Source organism: Erpetoichthys calabaricus, chromosome 17, assembly GCF_900747795.2.
Source record: "Erpetoichthys calabaricus chromosome 17, fErpCal1.3, whole genome shotgun sequence".
NCBI lineage: Eukaryota > Metazoa > Chordata > Cladistia > Polypteriformes > Polypteridae > Erpetoichthys > Erpetoichthys calabaricus.
Genome location: NC_041410.2, coordinates 43,775,661 through 43,795,899, shown reverse-complemented (window position 1 = coordinate 43,795,899; position 20,239 = coordinate 43,775,661). Strand labels below are relative to the sequence as shown.

At 38.8% G+C, this 20,239-nt stretch overlaps 2 protein-coding genes across 9 annotated transcripts in view; both read right to left on the bottom strand.

The window, feature by feature from the left end:
* LOC114668041 (inositol hexakisphosphate and diphosphoinositol-pentakisphosphate kinase 2-like) overlaps nt 1–20,239 on the bottom strand; it is a 300,171-nt gene that overhangs the window by 103,962 nt on the left and 175,970 nt on the right. For all 8 annotated transcript variants that reach the window (XM_051920820.1, XM_028823642.2, XM_028823634.2 and 5 more), the window contains exon 16: nt 8,794–8,915. In XM_051920820.1, the coding sequence (XP_051776780.1) occupies nt 8,794–8,915 (122 nt within the window). The remainder of the gene's footprint in view (nt 1–8,793; nt 8,916–20,239) is intronic.
* The window catches only part of LOC114667240 (EGF-like repeat and discoidin I-like domain-containing protein 3), a 742,682-nt gene continuing 737,837 nt past the window's right edge, over nt 15,395–20,239 (bottom strand). Inside the window, exon 11 of the mRNA XM_051920824.1 lies at nt 15,395–15,410. The gene's annotated coding sequence lies outside the window, so the exon portion shown is untranslated. The remainder of the gene's footprint in view (nt 15,411–20,239) is intronic.

Sequence of the window (20,239 nt, the reverse complement as noted above, 5' to 3'; positions counted from 1 at the left end):
ATGGCGTGGTTGGAGCGGCCGGAGCGCGTTCTTTCTGCTCTGGGCGTCGCCGAGTCAACACGCGCGCGTCATTTAAATTGTGATTTTATATGTAAGCATATTTAAATATATATCGCGGATTTTTTGCTGGTTCACGGATTTCTGCAGACAATGGGTCTTTTAATTTCTGGTACATGCTTCCTCAGTTGGTTTGCCCAGTTGATTTCATACAAGGGACGCTATTGGCAGATGGCTGAGAAGCTACCCAACTTACTTTTCTCTTTCTCTCTTGCGCTGACTATCTGTGATCCTGGCGTATGGGGATTGAGCAGGGGGGCTGTTTGCACACCTAGACGATACGGACGCTCGTCTAAAAATGCTGAAAGATTATCTTCACGTTGCTATCTTTTGTAAAGCTGATTCCTGAAAAGACATGCTGCACAGTGCTTCGCATACTTAAAAGCTCGAAGGGCACGTATTGATTTTTGACTGAAAAACAAACTCTGTCTCTCTCTCTCTTCCTGCTCCTGACGGAGGGGGTGTGAGCTGCCGCCTTCAACAGCTTTGTGCCGCGGTGCTTCGCATACTTAAAAGCCAAACAGACATATTGATTTGTTTGCTTCACTCCTTTGAAGAGGAAGATATGTTTGCATTCTTTTAATTGTGAGACGGAACTGTTATCTCTGTCTTGTCATGGAGCACAGTTTAAACTTTTGAAAAAGAGACAAATGTTTGTTTGCAGTGTTTGAATAACGTTCCTGTCTCTCTACAACCTCCTGTGTTTCTGCGCAAATCTGTGACCCAAGCATGACAATATAAAAATAACCATATAAACATATGGTTTCTACTTCGCGGATTTTCTTATTTCGCGGGTGGCTCTGGAACGCAACCCCCGCGATGGATGTATAAGCCGGACTTATGTATAAGCCGATATTCTATTTTTTCATTTTCACAACTTTTTTCCTTAGATAAGCCGCGGCTTATAGACAAGAACTTAGGGTATGTATAATGAATTGTCAGAAATGATAAGAAACTGTTTATTTTAAAAGAAGTATTACACCATCAGCAGAGAAAGTCCAAGGAGGGACTGAGGTTAGGAAGTAGGAGGATGTGCAAAACTTGGAGCAAATATTATTGATACAAAAAAAATAAAATAAAAAATCTTGAAGATAGATAGGATGGACAGAATCTGTGTCATCATTGCTGAACTGGTGCAAGAACACTATTTTTAAATATTACTTAAATTGAATATTTAATCCTTTATCTTAATATTTCATTTATCTGCTTTGATAAACGAGCTAAGGGCCCCAAAGTCATCACTGTCTCCATATCTATCACCCCTTAGGCCTGAGAAAGAGACACAGATAAACTTGGTATCCGCCCCATCCCAAATCTACACAAGGATTAAAACAATTAATAGGTTAACATAATCGCTACCCACACCCTTGGATGTTTCCAAATTTTGTTTATACAACAGCTAATAACAATTGATTTCATTTGGCTTTGTTGACACTGATGAACAGTTTTGAACAGTGTCAGAGTGAATGTCAAAGTGAAAACAGATCTCTGCAAAGTGATCTAAATTAATTACAAATATAACTCGTAAAATAATAGACTGCGCAAGTATTTAATAAATGCACCTCTGGCAGCAATTCAACCTCAAATCTGTGTGGACAGGTCTCCATCAGCTTTACACATCTAGACACTGCATTTTTCCCCCACTGTTCTTTGCGAAACTACTCAAAACTCTCTCAGGTTACATGGGATCGTGAATGAACAGGTTTTTTTCAAATCCAGCTACAAATTCTCAATTTGATTGAGACCTAAACTTTGACTCTGCCATCCCAGAAAATTAACATTAATGTATTTAAGTCATTCCTGTGTAGCTCTGGCTGCTTATGATCATTGTCTTGCTGAAAAACAAGTCTTTTCTTGCAGACTGCATTTTGTTTTCCTACAGAAAGGTGTTGGGCGGGAATGGGCATCTTATTCAGTCCCTGCCTGGTTGATGACATGTTGGAGTTTGTCCTGGAGAATGAGATGTCTGCCTCTGTGTGGCTGAAAGTTGTGGAGTGGAAGACTCCATAGTTCTGCTGGGAGAGTTCCACCCCAACGTGGGTAATAATGGAGATACCTGGAGAGGTGTGACTGGAAGGAATGGCCTCCCTGATCTAAACTCAAGAGATGTTTTGTTATTGAACTTCTGTGCTAGGCATGGTTTGTCCATAATGAACACCATGTTTGAACATAAGGTGGCTCATGAGTGTACTTGGTACCAGAGCACCCTAGGCCAAAGGTCTATGATCGATGTAATAATTGTATCATCAGATCTGCTGTACAGTATGTTCCGGACAGATGGGTGAAGAGGGGGGCAGAGCTGTCAGCTGATCACCACCAGGTGGTGAGTTGGGTCAGATAGTGGGGGAGGTGCCTGGACAGACCTGGAAAGCCCAAAAGAGTAGTGACAAACCATCAGGCACTCAGAAAGAGAATGAAGGAATTCACCCAGGCTGTTTTCAGCAAGGGTGGAGAAGTGCTGACCCGGACTGAGGATGTTGTCTGGCAGAGGAATGAACAGTTTGAAGAGTTCTTGAACCCCATGGACACACCCCTCTGCAGAGGAGGCAGAGCCAGAAGCTGATGGGGAATCAATGCCAATTTCCCTGATGGAGGTCACTGATATAGTTAAGCAACTCCATAGTTGGCAGCCTTTCCAGCAGGTCCGTGTACGACTTTGTCTTTCTACCTTTTTATCTATTTTATCTATTTCACTGTTCACCTGCATTTTTATCACTCTTTAATTTAATATTGTTTCTTTATCAGTATGTTGCTTTCCCCTTGGGATTAATAAACTATCTACTGTATCTATCTATCTAGTGGCAAAGCCCCAGGGGTGGATGAGAAATGCTGCAGACTCTGGACATTATTGGGGTGTCTTGGCTAACATGCCTTTTCAATGTTGCGTTGTCATTAGGAGCTGTGCCTTTGGAGTAGTGGACTGGGGTGGTGGCCCCCATTTTTAAAAAGGGGGACAACAGGGTGTACTCTACCTATGGGGGATCATACTCCTCAGCCACCTTGGAAGAGTTTATGCCAGAGTTCTAGGAAGACTCCATCCAGTCATGGAACCTTGGATCCAAGAGAAGCACTGTGGATTCCATCCAGGCTGTGGAATGGTGGACCAGCTGTTTATCCTCATGATGACCACGGGCATGGGAGTATGATCATTAGGTCTAAATGTGTTTTGTGGACTTACAGAAGGCATATGACCATGTTCCTTGAGGGATTCTGTGGGGGATCCTGGGAGAGTATGGGGTTATGGGGCCCCTGATAAAGCTAATTTGTTCCCCGTACAATCACAGTGAAAGCTGTGTCTGCATACTGTGAAAAACATCAGCACCATTTCCAGTGGGTGTGGGCCTTCTCCAGGGCTGTGCTTTGTCTCCAATCCTGTTTGTGATTTTCATAAACAGGATATCAAGGTGCAGATGGGAAGTGGAAGGGGTTCAGTTCTGTGGCTTTCGAAATGTGTCACTGCTTTTTGCAGATGATGTTGGCTGTTGGCTTTATTGGGCTGTGAACTCCAGCTTGCAATGGCATGGTTTACTATCGAGTGTGAAGCGGCAGGGATGACGATCAGCACCACAAAATTTGAGACCATGGTCCCCAGTAGGAAAAAGGAGGAATGTCCTCTCCAAGGTGGTGGTGAATTACTGCCTCAAATGGAAGTAAGTTTAAAATGTTTAAGTACCTCAGGGTCTTGTTCACAAAAAGGGATGGTGAGATCTACAGACAGATTGGGGCAGCGATCACAGTTATGCAGACACTGTAATGATCTGTAGTGGGGAAGAAGGAGCTGAATCAGAAAGCAAAACTCTTGATTTACCAGTCAATCTATGTCAATACCCTCACCTATGGTTATGAACTTTGGGTAATGACTTAAACAATGAGATCGCAGGTGCAAGTGGAGAAAACGAGCTTTCTTGGCAGGGTGGCTAGCTCTCCCTTATTGATAGGGTGAGAAGTAGAGACATCCGGGATAGGCTTGGAGTAGAGCTGCTGACCCTCTGCATTGAGAGGAACTGGGATAACTTGGCAAACAGCGGAGCACAAGAGAAGGAGTTTTTAGAAGTAAACATTGACTGGTTTTTAACACAGTATGTTAAAGTACCAATCTGGGGCTGTCTAGAATTTGTATTTTGCAATAATTAGGATAGAACTGAGGGTGTAGAGGTGAACCACTTGAACCTCTATGGTCAAGTGACCATAATATAAAGTAATTCTCAGTCTTTTGGAAAAGTGCAGATGCAATGACTAAAACTGATAAGTTTAGCTTTGGTAGGGCAAATTTAGATCAGATGTGGCAAAGACTAAGGAGAAGAGACTGGGACAAGCTTTTATGTGTGAAGAGGTTTATCATTAGAATTACCAGAGCCTACGAAAAAACTCATAGATCCGTCCCACCTTAAATCGCTTCACACTTCTCCATCAGCGTCTTTTGTCCTGTAAATGTGTCGATAAGCAGTAAACAGCAATCAGCCTGCTACGACATCCCCCACCGGCGCACAGTTTTCTCAGCTCAGATCTGTTTACCTGGGTGTCAGTAGCTTGGAGTTGTATAGGGTGAAAAGTCAAGCAAAATGACTCCTTTTATAAATACTATATCGTTATTTGGAACACATTCATTTCATGTGTGTTCCGTGTCTACAAAGATCTATGTAAACACATCGTTAAAACAGAAATGTTTTTCATGTTTTAGTAATAATTGACAAAATGTAGACATGAAGTATATAATGTGTGAAGCCTGAATTCCAAATATCAAAGAAACACTTTCACAACAGGTACAAATATAACAGAATGAGCTTTTATTCAAAAATATAACTGCAAAAAAACAGCCCGCGTTTACCTGCGACATTGACACGCAATTGGTACGAGAGATACGGTGGCGCAACAGTATCAGCTGCTGACTTGTAATCAAAGTTTCGCGGGTTCGATCCTGGGCAAGTCCGTTTTGAGAACTGAGCTGCTCATGTTCTTACTATTTTAGAATAAAAACATACATTTGATTCCAGTCTGTAACAGCCGGTGTAATTTATGATACTTGTAAAGGTTAGCTTTGTTTCTTTCTATTCTGTTATTCTCTCAGCCGCGTTGAGGTTCCCAACTCCCCCTCAAACCCCCGAATTTGACGCTGCTGTTTTCACACAGACACACTATAACAGAGGTATACTCAACTCATGCCGACGATTCTACATCAGATCAAGAATGCACTTTTGCCATCGCTGCACTATGTATATGTACATGAGAAGTTCTGCACTCGTGACTTTACGCTGTAGATCTGGCTCTTACATGCAAAGGACGGTGCATGTGCCCAAAACATTAACATTTATATGTTACTTACATAAAAGCCAGATCCGATGTAGAACCGTCGTCATGTAAGTAAATAACTCAAGGTAAATAACATTCCATTTACCTATTTACCATTATTTATTTATTTACTTACTTCCTACAGTGTAAAGTTTCGAGTGCAGAGCTTCCCATGTACATATACAAACTACAGCGATGGCAAAAGTACATTCTTGATCCGATGTAGAACCCTCATCATGTAAGTATATAACTCAAGCTAAATAGGTAAATAACATTAGCTCTGGCTTTTATGTAAGTAATATATACTGTAAATGTTAATGTTTTGGGCACATGCACCGTCCTTTATATGAAAGAGCCAGATCTACAGCATAAAGTCACAAGTGAACTGCAGAGCTTATTCTGTTTGATCGTCAAAGGCATGCTCACAAATTACACGTGTAATGCCACGAAAAATACCTGCTGACACTTTAGTACGCGAGCAATGGTACGCGAATGCAGTTAGACTTTTTTTGGGCACATACACCATGCTAGTGTTTAAATGTGGAAGGTGTAGCGTTGGCGAAATAAATAACATGCGAGCTATTGCACGTCTTTATGTGATCCAAATAAATAACATTTGAGCTATAGCGCGACTTTATGTGATCCAAATAAATAACATTTGTGCTATAGCGCGTCTTTATGTGATCCAAATAAATAACATTTGAGCTATAACGAGCTATAGCGCGTCTTTATGTGATCCAAATAAAAACATTTGAGCTATAGCGCGTCTTTATGTGATCCAAATAAAAACATTTGAGCTATAGCGCGTCTTTACTGTATGTGATCCAAATAAATAACATTTGAGCTATAGCGAGTCTTTATGTGATCCAAATAAAAACATTTCAGCTATAGCGCAACTTTATGTGATCCAAATAAAAACATTTCAGCTATAGCGAGCTGTAGCGCGACTTTATGTGATCCAAATAAAAATATTTGAGCTATAGCGAGCTGTAGCACGACTTTATGTGATCCAAATACAAACATTTGAACTATAGCACGTCTTTATGTGATCCAAATAAATAACATTTGAGCTATAGCGCGTCTTTATGTGATCCAAATAAATAACATTTGAGCTATAGCGCGTCTTTATGTGATCCAAATAAATAACATTTGAGCTATAGCGCGTCTTTATGTGATCCAATTAAATAACATTTAAGCTCTAGTAAGCTGTAGTGTGACTTTATGTGATCCAAATAAAAACATTTGAGCTATAGCGCGTCTTTATGTGATCCAAATAAATAACATTTGAGCTATAGCGCGTCTTTATGTGATCCAAATAAATAACATTTGAGCTATAGCGCGTCTTTATGTGATCCAAGCGCGTCTTTATGTGATCCAAATAAATAACATTTGAGCTATAGCGCATCTTTATGTGATCCAAATCAAAACATTTGAGCTATAGCGCGACTTTATGTGATCCAAATCAAAACATTTGACCTATAGCGCGTCTTTATGTGATCCAAATAAATAACATTTGAGCTATAGCGCGTCTTTATGTGATCCAAATCAAAACATTTGAGCTATAGCGCGTCTTTATGTGATCCAAATCAAAACATTTGAGCTATAGCGCGACTTTATGTGATCCAAATCAAAACATTTGACCTATAGCGCGTCTTTATGTGATCCAAATAAATAACATTTGAGCTATAGCACGTCTTTATGTGATCCAACTAAATAACATTTGAGCTATAGTGCGTCTTTATGTGATCCAAATAAAAACATTTGACCTATAGCGCGTCTTTATGTGAAAACAGCAGTGTCAGATGGGGAGGGGGGTTGGGTAGAATCGTGAACGCGACAGAGAATGGAACTGAATAAAAAAAAAAAAAAAAACAAAGCTAACCTTTACACGTATCACACATTTACACCGGCTGTTACTGCCTGACTGAGCGCATTTGTTCTGTTATATTTGTATCTGTTGTGAAAGTGTTTCTTTGATATTTGGACTTTAGGCTTCATACATTATAAACTTCATGTCTACATTTTGTCAATTATTACTAAAACATGAAAAACGTTTCTGTTTTAACGATGTGTTTACATAGATCATTGTAGACATGGAACACACACGAAATGAATGTGTTCCAAATAACAATATAGTATTTATAAAAGGTGTCATTTTGCTTGACTTCTCACACTATACAACTCCAAGCCACTAACACGCAGGTAAACAGATTTGAGCTGAGAAAACTGTGTGGTGATGGGGGGATGTGATAGCTTGCTGCTTATCAACAAATTTACAGGACAAAAGACGCTGATGGAGAAGTGTGAAGCGATTTAAGGTGGGACGGATCTACGAGTTTTTTCGTAGGCTCTGGTAATTCTAGTGTTATGAAGGCTTGTGAAGATTTTTAATGCATTTGCGTTGTGCTTTTAAAAGAGTCCAATATTGTTCCTTCAAGTTCAAGCGTTTGATTATAGATAAGAGGCTGAAATAAGGAGAGACTTTTACACAGGCTTACTTTTCGACAGAAACCTTAGTGCATAATTCAAATGTTCAAAACCATCTTTGTAACTTTTGATTATCAAGTATAACAAATTGGTAAATGCAATCTTTTTTCTTTAAGCCTGACATGCATCTTTTGTAAACCATATTTTTAGTCTTTGTTTCTAAAGTATATTTTTATTTCTGCTATTCTTCAGATTATTCCACTCCAAGAATTACTCTTCAAACCATCAAAATATCAATACATCTGCATCATAAAGCAAACTTAAGAAACAGAATAATTAAAAAAAACTTAAATATAACAAACATTCATATGCGTAGTTGCATCATTTGGAGGAAAAAGGTTGACATTACCTCAGAAATCATTGTGATTTTACAAGAAAAAATGGCCACTACTGAATAACATAGTAACCCTCTCCAAATGTTTTGTTTTCCAAAAGTACACTTTCAAGACAACACTTTTGCGCTGCCTAAAAATGAAATTGGTTTAAGTTTTAAAATTAAATCACTCTAGTTCTTAAATCTCTAAAACATCTGGATAAAAAACAAAACTGCTGTACAGAAATTATTAGTGAAATTTAAATAATTTCAATTGCCAAATTAGCAGTTTTGCTTGCAATTCCACAACAAAGAATTCTCTGATTTTACCATATGCTATTTCCTTTTGCACCCAGTGCTATTGGAATAGCATCTGACACCACAAACCTTTAAACTTGACAAAGAAGGTATTATAATGGATGGACAGGTTAGTATCTTTAGAAGCCTGGATTGCAAAAGTACAGGTTAACTCCTTGGTTTCAGGTAAAGAGGATTTGTAACTTACTGTAGATTTTTAATGCTGAATATCTTCAGGTCCTCAACAAAAACTAATATTAAATAAGTGAACAATTGAGAGTACCTTTAATAAAATTCTACAAAAAATAAAAATACAGCTAATCCATTGAGTTGAATAGGTGTCTGCTCACCTTAGCAAAGGCTGCTGCTGTCATTTGAACTCTTCCTTCATCAGAGGCATAGATTTTCAAATCATGTCGATAGGTGCTATGCAAACGGAGAAGACCACAACCTGGAAAGCCTGCATAGTCACCTGTAAAGCAAACAAACAATAAATCAATAGAGGAACCCAGTGGAAAAAAAAGAACTTTCAATGACAGAAAAGTAAGAAGTTTAATTATTCAAATTTCATTATCATATCCATGGACCCAAACCAGTCTGTGGCATGGTTAGTGAATATATAGTGAACATAATATTCATGGAGAGAAAACATTTTCTTTTAATAAGAAATAGTTTACGTTTTTGTTGAATTAATTAAATAATGTAATAATTAACATTACAATTGGAAGATATATGGTTGTGAGACATGGACGCTATCCAGTGACTTGAGATGAAGACTGGACTCCTTTGGTACTGTGTCACTTCAGAGAATCCTTGGGGACTGCTGGTTTGACTTTTTGTCAAATGAGCAGTTGTTTAAGGAGTCCTGAACAAGGCACATTACCTGCACTGTGAGGGAGCATCAGTTACGGCAATACTGACATGTAGCGCGATTCCCTAAGGGTGATCCGGCTTGCAGAATCCTCACTGTTGAGGACCAAAGGGGACACCCACATAACACCTAGCTGCGGCAGACAGATGGTCATTTCCGGAGGGTGGGACTGGACTGCGTGTCTACCTTGGGGATTGCCAACCAGGGTCCCAAGCTGTTTTGTCATGTGGTGGGTGCGGCAACCCGCTCTACCAGTACATGTTCTCCAACCTGACCTGACCTGACAATTGGAAGTCTAGATGAAACTGGATAGGATAGCTCTCTGGTAATGGGTTCATTCTCTTCATCAACACATACTTTCTTCCATAATTCTAAAATAACTTTCATTAAATTCTACATACAGGAATGATTACACTCATGCCATCTATTGACAAAAGGCAGTCTAACGTATCCTCTTTCTTGAGGGACATGAAGAATTATGTGACTGACAAGGTTGTTGCCATCAGAGATTCCATAAACTTTCTTCATTTCAGAAGGTCCTCTGAGTATTTCATTGTGATAAGCAGAATGTCAAAGGTGATCAACAAAGGTCACAAAATAAGAGAGGTCAGCATGGCAATCAAATTAAAGAAATCAAACACCAGGCTGCTGTATGTGATATTTTCTGTGCATATTTCTAATTGTACTTTTCTGAGTAAAGTTTCTTAGGCCAATCAATTTCCAGTACATTTACCATGAAGATGATGAGATCTTATGAAATGTAACTTTCTTTTACTAACTGTAGTATTTATACATAACAAGGTCATTTTTAAGTATAGGATGTTTTACCAAAACATTTTAATTTATCTAGATATTTTGGAACCTTTCTATCTATACAAAACACGGTTTATGATAGGCTATGCCATTCTCTGTGTGTTGATTGGTGTAAATTGTGGGTTTTACAGATATGTTATGCAAGTTACCACAGCCTTCATAAACTCAAGCTTTCATATTTCTTTAGTCTTTCCATAGAGAACTGAGCTGTACAAATGGCAGGGTCCCCTCAAGTCAGTTGTAATTAAGGAGGTCCATTGGAACCACCGCAATGGTGATCTCAGCTGTTAAGCTAAAGTTCAGCAACACTATATAGTTGAGTTTCTAATTAATGGATGCAGAGAACAGGAATGAAAAAAAATGTTGCATTACTGTTAAAAAAAGAAAACACAGAGTTATGGGCAGTTGCATTTTGCTAACATAAGTCACTTTCCCTGGTGATAGAAAGATACCACAGATTTTGTCTCCATGGCAGTGTGTCAAGACCAAAGTGCCTGACAAACGATTTTCTTGGTTATGCTGATTGACAGTCTTTACTCCAAGATCCCTGGAGCATTTCCAATGTATTCTTTAAAAATAAACAAGTAAAAATGTTCTGATATTAACAATAGCTTCACAGATTACTTTTATCTTGTTATTTATTTTGCTTTATACAATATTTTTCATTAGGAATTTGTTAGTTTTCACATACTCCTTGGAGTCAGAGCACAGGGTCAGCCATTGCACTGTGCCCCTGGAGCAATTGCAGGTCAAGGGCTTTGCTCAACAGCCCAGCAGAGTAGGATCTCTTTTGGCAGTAACAGGGATGCGAACCGGGAACCTTCCAGATACCAGTGTATTATGAAGAGATCCTTTGAAGTGGAATTGCAGCACTGCCTTCTATATTGAGCTTATATCTGAATATGATAAATGATGAACTGAAGCATGGTCTTCAGGTTAATTGTACAAAATCAGAAGTGAAAAGCAAAACAATACATTTCAATCAGGTGGACATATAAAACAATACATGATATAGAAACAACTTTTTAAATTTTATTTTGTTTTGCATTTTATTGATTTTATTAAAATCAAATAACATTCCATACAAGCAAGTCAGGTTTAACCAAAATAAGTTCGAAACACATCAACCCCTACCCATGAAAAAGAGAGATAGGTCAGCAGAGTAAAACTTTAAAAACTAGTAAAAATAAATAGATAAATTAATAAATGAATAAAAATAAACAATAAAGAGGGGAGAGAATCTGCTTCCTCAATTTAAATGCTTATTTTAAAATGTTATTGGTTAGATCCTGTCAGGTTTTGAAAAAAATTTGTACAGATCCTCTAAAAGAGAATTGGACTTTTTCCAATTTCAAGTAGTATATAACATCAGTTACCCACTGACTTAAAATAGGCGAGTTAGGATTCTTCCAGTTGAACAAGAGAAGTCTACATGCCAATAGTGTTGTAAAAGCAATCACAGTTTGTTTGTCCTTCTCCACTTTAAGCCCATCTGGAAGTACACCAAACACAGCTGTTTAATGAATTAGGAGGGATAGTGACACCAAGACTGTCTGAAAGGCATTTAAAGATTTTGGTCCAGAATTAATTTGGTGCACGTCCAAAACATATGACCCAATGAGGCTGGAACTTGATTGCAACGTTCGCAGGTCGGATCTTGCCCTGGAAACATTTTGGACAATTTTAAACGAGACAAATGTGCTCGATATATAATTTTAAGTTGAATAATTGTATGCTTTTGTGCATATGGAGCTCAAGTGAATTCTGTGCATTGCTACCTTCCACTCCTTTTCTGAGATGGTGAGTGAGATAAATTCTTTTCCCACTGTACTTCGATCTTTGAAAGGGAGAAACTGTAAAATGTTTTTATATATTATGGAGATGCTGTCTGAGTCCTCAAGACTGATCAATATTTTTTCCAGCATAGAGGTAGGTGGTAGGTGAGGAAAATTGGGCAGGTTTTGTTTAACAAATTTTCTAATTTGAAAGTACTGAAAGAAATGTGTTGCTGGAAAGTTAAATATGGAGTGTAATTGTTCGTAAGATGCAAAGACGTCGTCTATGTACAGATTTCCAAGTGATTTAATCCCGAATGTTTTCAAGACATTAAAAACTGCGTAGGTTTGAGAGGGTGGAAAAAGATGGTTCTTGTGCAGAGAATCCACAGATAAAAGCTTCTCTATCTTAAAATACTTCATATATTGGTTCCATATTCTTAGTGAGTGAAGCACAATTGGGTTGTTAGCATATTGGTCATGACTTGTACTTATTGGGGTACAAAGCAAGGAATATAAATAAGTACTGCCGGATTTTATTTCTATTACGGACCAAGCCTGTGTATGTTCTATTTGTGTCAATGTCCAGGTTTTTATCACTTGTATATTTGCTGCCCAGTAATAAAATTGAAAGTTAGGTAGAGCCATGCCACCTTCCGGCCTTAGGTCTTTGTAGGGCCGCCCTTTGGATACTTGGATGTTTTGAATTCCAAATAAGTGAATCTAATTTCTTAAAATATGACTTATTGATGTACTGTATATTGGAATGTTTTGGAATAGAAAAAGAAACTTAGGAGGGATATTCATCTTGACAATGTTAATTCTTCCAGCTAATGTGAGATGAAGGGTAGACCATCTATGCAAGTCTTGCTTAATTTTTTCCATACAGATGGCACAACTTTGCTGATAAAGAGCTTTATGTTTACTTGTGATGTTTACCCCTAGGTATTGAAACTGTTCTGCGATGATAAAAGGGAAGGTGTCCAATCTAATATTGTGTGCTTGAGAATTCACTGGAAAGAGCACACTTTTATTCAGATTAATTCTGAGACCAGAAATCTTTTGAAGTTCTGTTAGCGCTGTTAGGACTGCAGGCACAGTATTTTGTGGATCTGATATATCAGTACCATATCATCTGCATGTGGAGAAATTTTCTGTTCAAGTCCTTCTCTGATAATTCCCTTTATCTCATAAGCATTTCAACAGTGAATTGCCAGTGGCTCAAAGGCAATTACAAAAAGCAGTGGTGACAAGGGTTACCCTTGTCTAGTACCACGTTCTAGTTTGAAGTAGTTTGAATTAATGTTGTTAATACAAACTGAAGCTTCTGGACTGGTGTACAGTAGTTTGATCCATGTGCAAATGTTCGGGCCAAACCCAAATTTCTCCAATGTAGTAAAAGGGTAGTTCCATTCAACCATATCAAAAGCTTTTTTCTGAATCCAACGATATCATCATCTCTGGGGTGTTAGACTGTGAGTGAATATACTACATTAAACAGGTGTCAAGGATTGGAAGCTAAATGCCTGCCTTTAATAAATCCAGTTTGGTCTTGTGATATTACAGAAGGAAGCACTTTCTTAATCCTTCTAGCTAGGAATTTGGAGAGTATCTTAACATCATTGTTCATAAGTGAAATTGGTTCTTATTTTGCTTAGGAAAGACGGTAATTAATGCTTGGCGAAAAGTTTGAGGTAGAAGTTTATTGTCTCTAGCTTTTGTAAATGTTGCTAATAAAAAGGGGAGCTAGCTTAATTGAGCATTTAAAAAAAATTCGCAGGGTAGCCATTAGGGCCTGCTGCTTTCCCACTCTGAAGTGAGTTTATAGCATCTAGTAATTCTGATAGTGCCAGAGGTTTATCCAATTCCTCTGCACTGAGATTATCTATTTGTGGTATATGAAATGCATTAAATTGTGTCTTGTCTTCTTTGAACTCAGTAGAATATAAAGACTTATAGTAGTCTCAAAATGTGTGCATTATATTTTTATGGTGAATGATTTTGTCTCCATCTGTGTTGGTGATTGCTGGGATTGCATTGCAAACTTCCTGCTTGTAGATTTGTTGAGCTAAGATCTTATTAGCTTTCTACCCATTTTCATAGTAATGATGTCTTCATTTAAATATGAGTTGCTCGGTTTGTTTAGCTGTCAAGAGGTTGAATTGTGAATGCAGAGCCTGTATTTTCATATGAAGTGCCTCATTTGGACAACTGGCATGTTCTTGATCTATTCTAGTAATTTTACTGATTAGCTCTGATACCTTCTTGGTTTCCAATTTAATTCTGTGGGAAAGATGTGAGATAATCTGTCCTCTTAAGAAATCCTTCAGGGTTTCCCAGAGTATTCCTGCTGAAACCTCGGAGGATGTATTTGTCTGTAAAAAAAAAATCTATTTGCTTGGATATATATTCTGTACAGTTCTTGTCTGCTAATAAAAGTGGGTTAAGACGCCAGCTGCAAGATGAGTATGTGGGGCATAATGATTTTAGTTCCATTATCAAAAGGGTGTTCAGAGATACCGATAGCGTCATACTTACAAGATTTAATCGTAGGCAAGAAATTGTTATCTACAAAGAAGTAATCAATTCTTGAATAGCAGTGATGCACTGGTGAGTAGAAGGAATATATTTTTGAGTTTGGGTTTAGAAACCTCCAGGGGTCTGATAAGTTGTGATCAGTTACAAACTGTGTAATTGTTTTTGCAGTGTTAGATGTCATCACCCCTGTGGCAGGAGACCTATCTAGGTCTGGATTTAAAACACAATTGAAGTCCCCAGCCATTATAATTTTATGAGTGTTCACATTGGGAATGGATGCAAAAAAGTTTTGATGAAGTTCCTATCATCCACATTGGGTGCATAGATAGTTATCAAAATCACTTCAGGATCAGAAACTACATGTGATACTACAAATGAGATTGTTCTATGTATAAGAATTCCCACAACTCTAGTTTTCTTTGTATAGCTGGACTTGAATATTTGGCCAGTAGAGTCTCTGTGCAGCCAAAAGTGATCCTTGCTTTATATGTGGGTCTCCTGTAAAAATACTATTTTAGCATTTAAACCTTTTAAGTAAAAGAGTACTTTCTTTCTCTTTAATTCGTGGTTCAGACCTTTAACATTCCAGCTCACAAAGTTAACTGTTCAGTCATGGAGACATTGCTTCTGAACTTTTGTTGTCATTTTGTAGTCTTAACTTGAGATAAGACAGCTTTGACCTTAATTTGCAATTTTCCCAGGAGTTATTGTTATGAAGCCTATTGCTACGTTGGCACTTATAAGGATTAGTTTAGTCCCCCCGTTCCCCCATTTTTCCTCCGCACGTGAGGTTGGACCACACTTCAAAGTCCCAGTCCTCTACTATACCTAGAGAAAGAGCATGTCCAAAACAAAACAAGCCCCCGCAAGCAGAGGCATATAAGGATTAAAATAGAGATATCTATTGACAATACAGTCCAAACACTATAAGCATAAAATATAATCTTCAACGGTCTTGGGAAAGTAAACCCTTGGAATGATGTTAAACAGTAGCCCTGGATAAGCATAGTAAGCCCTAATACAATAAACCAAGGGTATGATGTTAAACAGTCTCCTTAAAAAAAAATTACACATACATACATACATACATACATATACGCATATAATTGTAATTACAGTATAAACAAAAAATGGCAGAGAAGAGAAAAGGATATATAATTATGATACCAGTATCATTGCAAGTGGATCAAACCGGAAGTAAATATGCAGAGCTTGTCTTGAATGTCCACTTTCAGTTTGGCAGGATACAAGAGGCTGTATCTGATCTTGGCTTTCTGTAAGCACTGTTTAATGTTGTAAAAAGCGGCATATTTAGCAGCTGTTGAAGGTGAGAAATCAGGGAAAATATGGATGTTGTTATTTTCAAATATAATCTCTTGTTTCTGTCTGAGAAGTAACATCATATGTAATTTAGATTGTAATTTTTCGAAAAACACACGATAAGAGTTCTAGGTTTAGAGGTATTTGATCCCCATATGCGGTTAAGCTGCTGCTATCTCGGTGTCAGATTTGAAATCCTCTCCAATTATTTTAGAGAATAGTTCAGTTATGAAATTCACTGGGTTTGGACATTCACGATTCTCAGGAAGACCTTCGATTCTAACAGTATTCCTTCTGCATCCATCGTCCAGTGCAGCAAGTCGGTCTCCGAATACTTTGCATCCGAAATTTGCAGCCGTTGCTTTTCCATCAATGGTAGATGCCAGTTGTTCAGCTATTTCAATTCGAGTCGTGAACGTTTGCTTAATGTCTTCCAACTGAGCACTAAGTGCTCTCAGTTTATTCTCAAACTTAAGACACATTTTCCTGTATTTGTTCCTCAATTTTTTCTAGCAAAACTTTAAAGGCTGTCTAATAGCGCTTATTTAAACATTTTCCTGGTCTTTAATATCCTGAAACAGCTTCTCGTTTGACTTGTGTATGTCCTTTATTTCCTTCCTTATATCATTTATTTCTTTCTTTATATCTTTAAATTATTCCTCACCTCCTTTATGTCTTGAGCAGTGGCAGTGGCCATTGCAGTGATCATTACCTTCAGTTTGGACAGATCGTTTTGGTCTTCTCCGTGCTCCGTGGGTGAAGTGGCAAGCCCAGTTAAAGTCGATGTCCCAAGCTCACATGGAGTAGATGACAATGCGGAAGGCAAGGCCATTTTCAGTTTCAATGAATTCTTTGGAATCGACGAGCTATCTTGACCTGACTCACTTGTACATTTGCTCTCGGCTGGAAACGATGCAGCAGGTCCCAAGAAATCTGTGCTTTCGCCTGTCTGTTCCAGGTCAATCTCTGAAAGGTTTGTCGTACGAGGCTGGGGATCAGACCCGGCCGGGACGCCTGGAAGGACCGGGTTGTGGCGTATTCGTCCTCCGGGCAACGAGGGGGCAACCGCCCTGGATTAGAAGAGGCCAACGGAAGGGGAGCAGGGAGGCTCAAGCCCGTTGGGGCGCCCCAAACCTCATGGAGCCTGGGACTTATTTACTTCCGCCACACCCATAGACGTTGATCCTTCCAGGGACACCTGGAGTGCTTCCAGGTACTCTCCCGACACTTCCGCCACACCAGGAGGTGACGTCAGGCAGAGCACCTGGAGCTCATCCGGGTAAAGATAAAAGGGGCCACCTCCATCCACTCGGGAAGCTGGAGTCAGGAGCAGGACGAAGCTCCTGGAGAGAGAGGACAGGTGGCCCATGGACAGAGAGAGAAAGGCCCGGTGTAACGGTGATTGGGGCAAGAAGCACAGTGTTGTGTGCGGGACTGAGTTGAGTTGTGTGGAGAAGAGCAGAAAATAAAACATGGTTTTGATAAAGATGCAATGTCTGTCTGGTGGTGTCCGGGCAAGTCTCACAGGCTGTACCTTCAGCTCGGACTTGATGCCTGTCTAGGCTTGGATGAAGCTTTAGCATTCTTTTCCGTTTCTTTTTGGGAGCATTTCCTGCTGCACATGTTTATATATGCTTGCATATACAGTCGACCCTTGATATATGACCGGCCTGACATACGAACAACTTGATTTACGACCAACATCTTGCGTTACGACCTGAATGCGGTCACGTGTATCCATTTGCGCGATTGTAAACAAATAGCCGAGAGCATTAGTAAGCGTGAGTCTGAGCCCAGATACATGTGTTTGTGGACGAAATTTCGGTCAGTGCAGCGATTTATCTATATACAGGTAAAATTCTGTTACAACGAATATCTTTACAACAAAATTTTCATTACAGCGAAGTGTTTTATGGTCCCGACAGCTTCCCCATATGATGCGAGTCTATAGAAATCTCATTACTACAAAGTACATTCAGCAGATACTTTCATTACAACGAAGTGCCCTAAAGACCTTGAAATGCTTGAATGAATCATTCACAGAGCAGTTAATTCTGTACCGCGCCAGATACATGTGTTTGTGGACGAAATTTCGGTCAGTGCAGTGATTTATCTATATACAGGTAAAATTCTGTTACAACGAATATCTTTACAACGAAATTTTCATTACAGCGAAGTGTTTTATGGTCCCGACAGCTTCCCCATATGATGCGAGTCTATAGAAATCTCGTTACTACAAAGTACATTCAGCAGATACTTTCATTACAACGAAGTGCCCTAAAGACCTTGAAATGCTTGAATGAATCATTCACAGAGCAGTTAATTCTGTACCGCAGCTCAGTTGTGCACAACAACCCCCACAAACAGAAACACTGTACATTTTTTTTTCTTTCTTCTGACTTTCCTCGTAGTTGTTTTTTTTTTTTTGCCTTGTTTTTTATTTCCTGCAGTTTTCAGTGATACCTTTTACTTATTGCTCGTCAACATTTGAAAAACATCCATTGGAATTTAACTCATTGTCACCCTCCTATAGAAACGGCAGACACGAAAAAACGATAACAGTTCATATTAGAAAAAAAAAAACTTTACATTTTTTGCAGCTCTCGATTGCGGCAAAAAGAAAAAAAGACGTTGCCAGTGAATTCGGAATTTTGCCATCGCTATCGATGCTGTCAACTTTCTTGAAAGACAGAGCAAAAAAAGAAGCAAAATCTTGGGTTGCAAAACGTATGTGAACTGCTGCATTTGAAGACGTCGAAAAAGCAGTTTTTATGTGCTTCGGTGATGCGCGTTCAAGAAACATTCCTATTAATGCGGCACTCATTCAACAAAATGTCAGGTTTGTAAACTCTCTTGGGACCTCCCCCAACTAGACGACACGCCGAAGAGCGACCCGAAGTCCAAACTCCGCGTCTATGGAAGACTGTTTATCTGTTGCTGGGGCAACAGCCGGCTCAAAGCTGTGCTGAGTCTCTCAGCCAAAGCAAACAGAAAAGATATCGATGGATGATATGCAAGGAACATTGTAAATGCAGGTAACGGGTAACTTGATCACTGATCTGCTGTGTCTGTGTACAGCAGACTGGCATATCACGCTACAATAAATGTGCCGTTCCTGTTTCAAGCTGAATAAAGTTGGTTTTGCTAAAGTATGGAGACTCAACCTCATGTTTTGGGGAGCAAGACAGGGACTTATAGAGTGACCCGATCTTTTATGATTTGCTTCTGTGTCGCTTCACTGCAGCACTATGAGTCTTTTGTTACCCTGCCCAGCAACGGACAAACAAGCTTCCACAGACGCGGCAATCGCGCTTCAGGTCGCACTTCAGCGTGTCGTTCCCATTGAGTGCACGGCAGCGCTTCAGCCATTGAATTTGGGCATCATTCGCATCTTGAAAGTGTATTTTCGCAAGGAAATGCTGAGAAAAATTCTCGTCAGGATAACTTGTAGGCAGGAGGAGATTAAAATTAACGCAAAAGAAGCTATTGAAATGATTGCAAACGCCTGAGCGCAAGTTAAAGAAAGCCTTTAAAAAACCTTCTGTTTCATTCTCCTCCTCCTCCCTTCCTGCAGCCCAAAGATGTCAAATTAAATGGTGAGTACAGTATGAAATTGTTGTTTCTGGTAGGCTAGGCACTTTTTATAACTTTTTGGTTAGTACATTAGAAAAATTATTGGTGTTTTGGTAAATTATGCACATTATACAACCCTTTTTTATTATGAAAAGGTTAAGTAAGAGTTGCAGTGGGAGGTTCGGAATGCATTATGGGTATTTCCATTATTTCTTTTGGGAAAAATAGTCTTGACTTACAACCAACTTGAGTTACAACCAGCCCTCGCGAATGAATTAAGTTCGTAAGTCAAGGGTCCACTGTACTGTAATTGATCCCCCTCGGGTTGAGTAGATACAGGATACCCCGGGATAATAAAAAAATAAGAGAAAAAAAGAACACCACTGCTAACAGAGTTCCGCTTCAGAAGTCCATCTCTCTTAACAGACGAGACCATATTTATATTAACACTTTGCATATTTTTTTTTTTAATTGTATTTGCATTCTCCAGTTTTGCACTGCTTTGGTGTACTGTCTGGCAATTAGATGACTTAAATACCTGGTGGCATAAAGAAGCCATGTTCATAATAATAATAATAATAATAAATTTTATTTATATTGCACTTTATATTTTAGCAATCCCAAAGTGCTACAGAGTAAAAATAGAATAATAAAATAAAAAAGAACAGAATTATACTGTACATTATACATTATACTGTAGGACTTTTTGTTATTCTCATAGTACTGTTTTGCTTAGTCAAGTTTGTAATTTCTTTCTGTTCTTGCTGTACTACTCCAACTACACTTAGGGTATATATGGCAGTCCCCAAGGATTTTCATTTTTAATTTCAATTTTCTCTGAAATTGAGGGGGTTTGCATTGTTGAAGTGTTGTAAAATGTTAAAGATGAATACACATATCTGCATT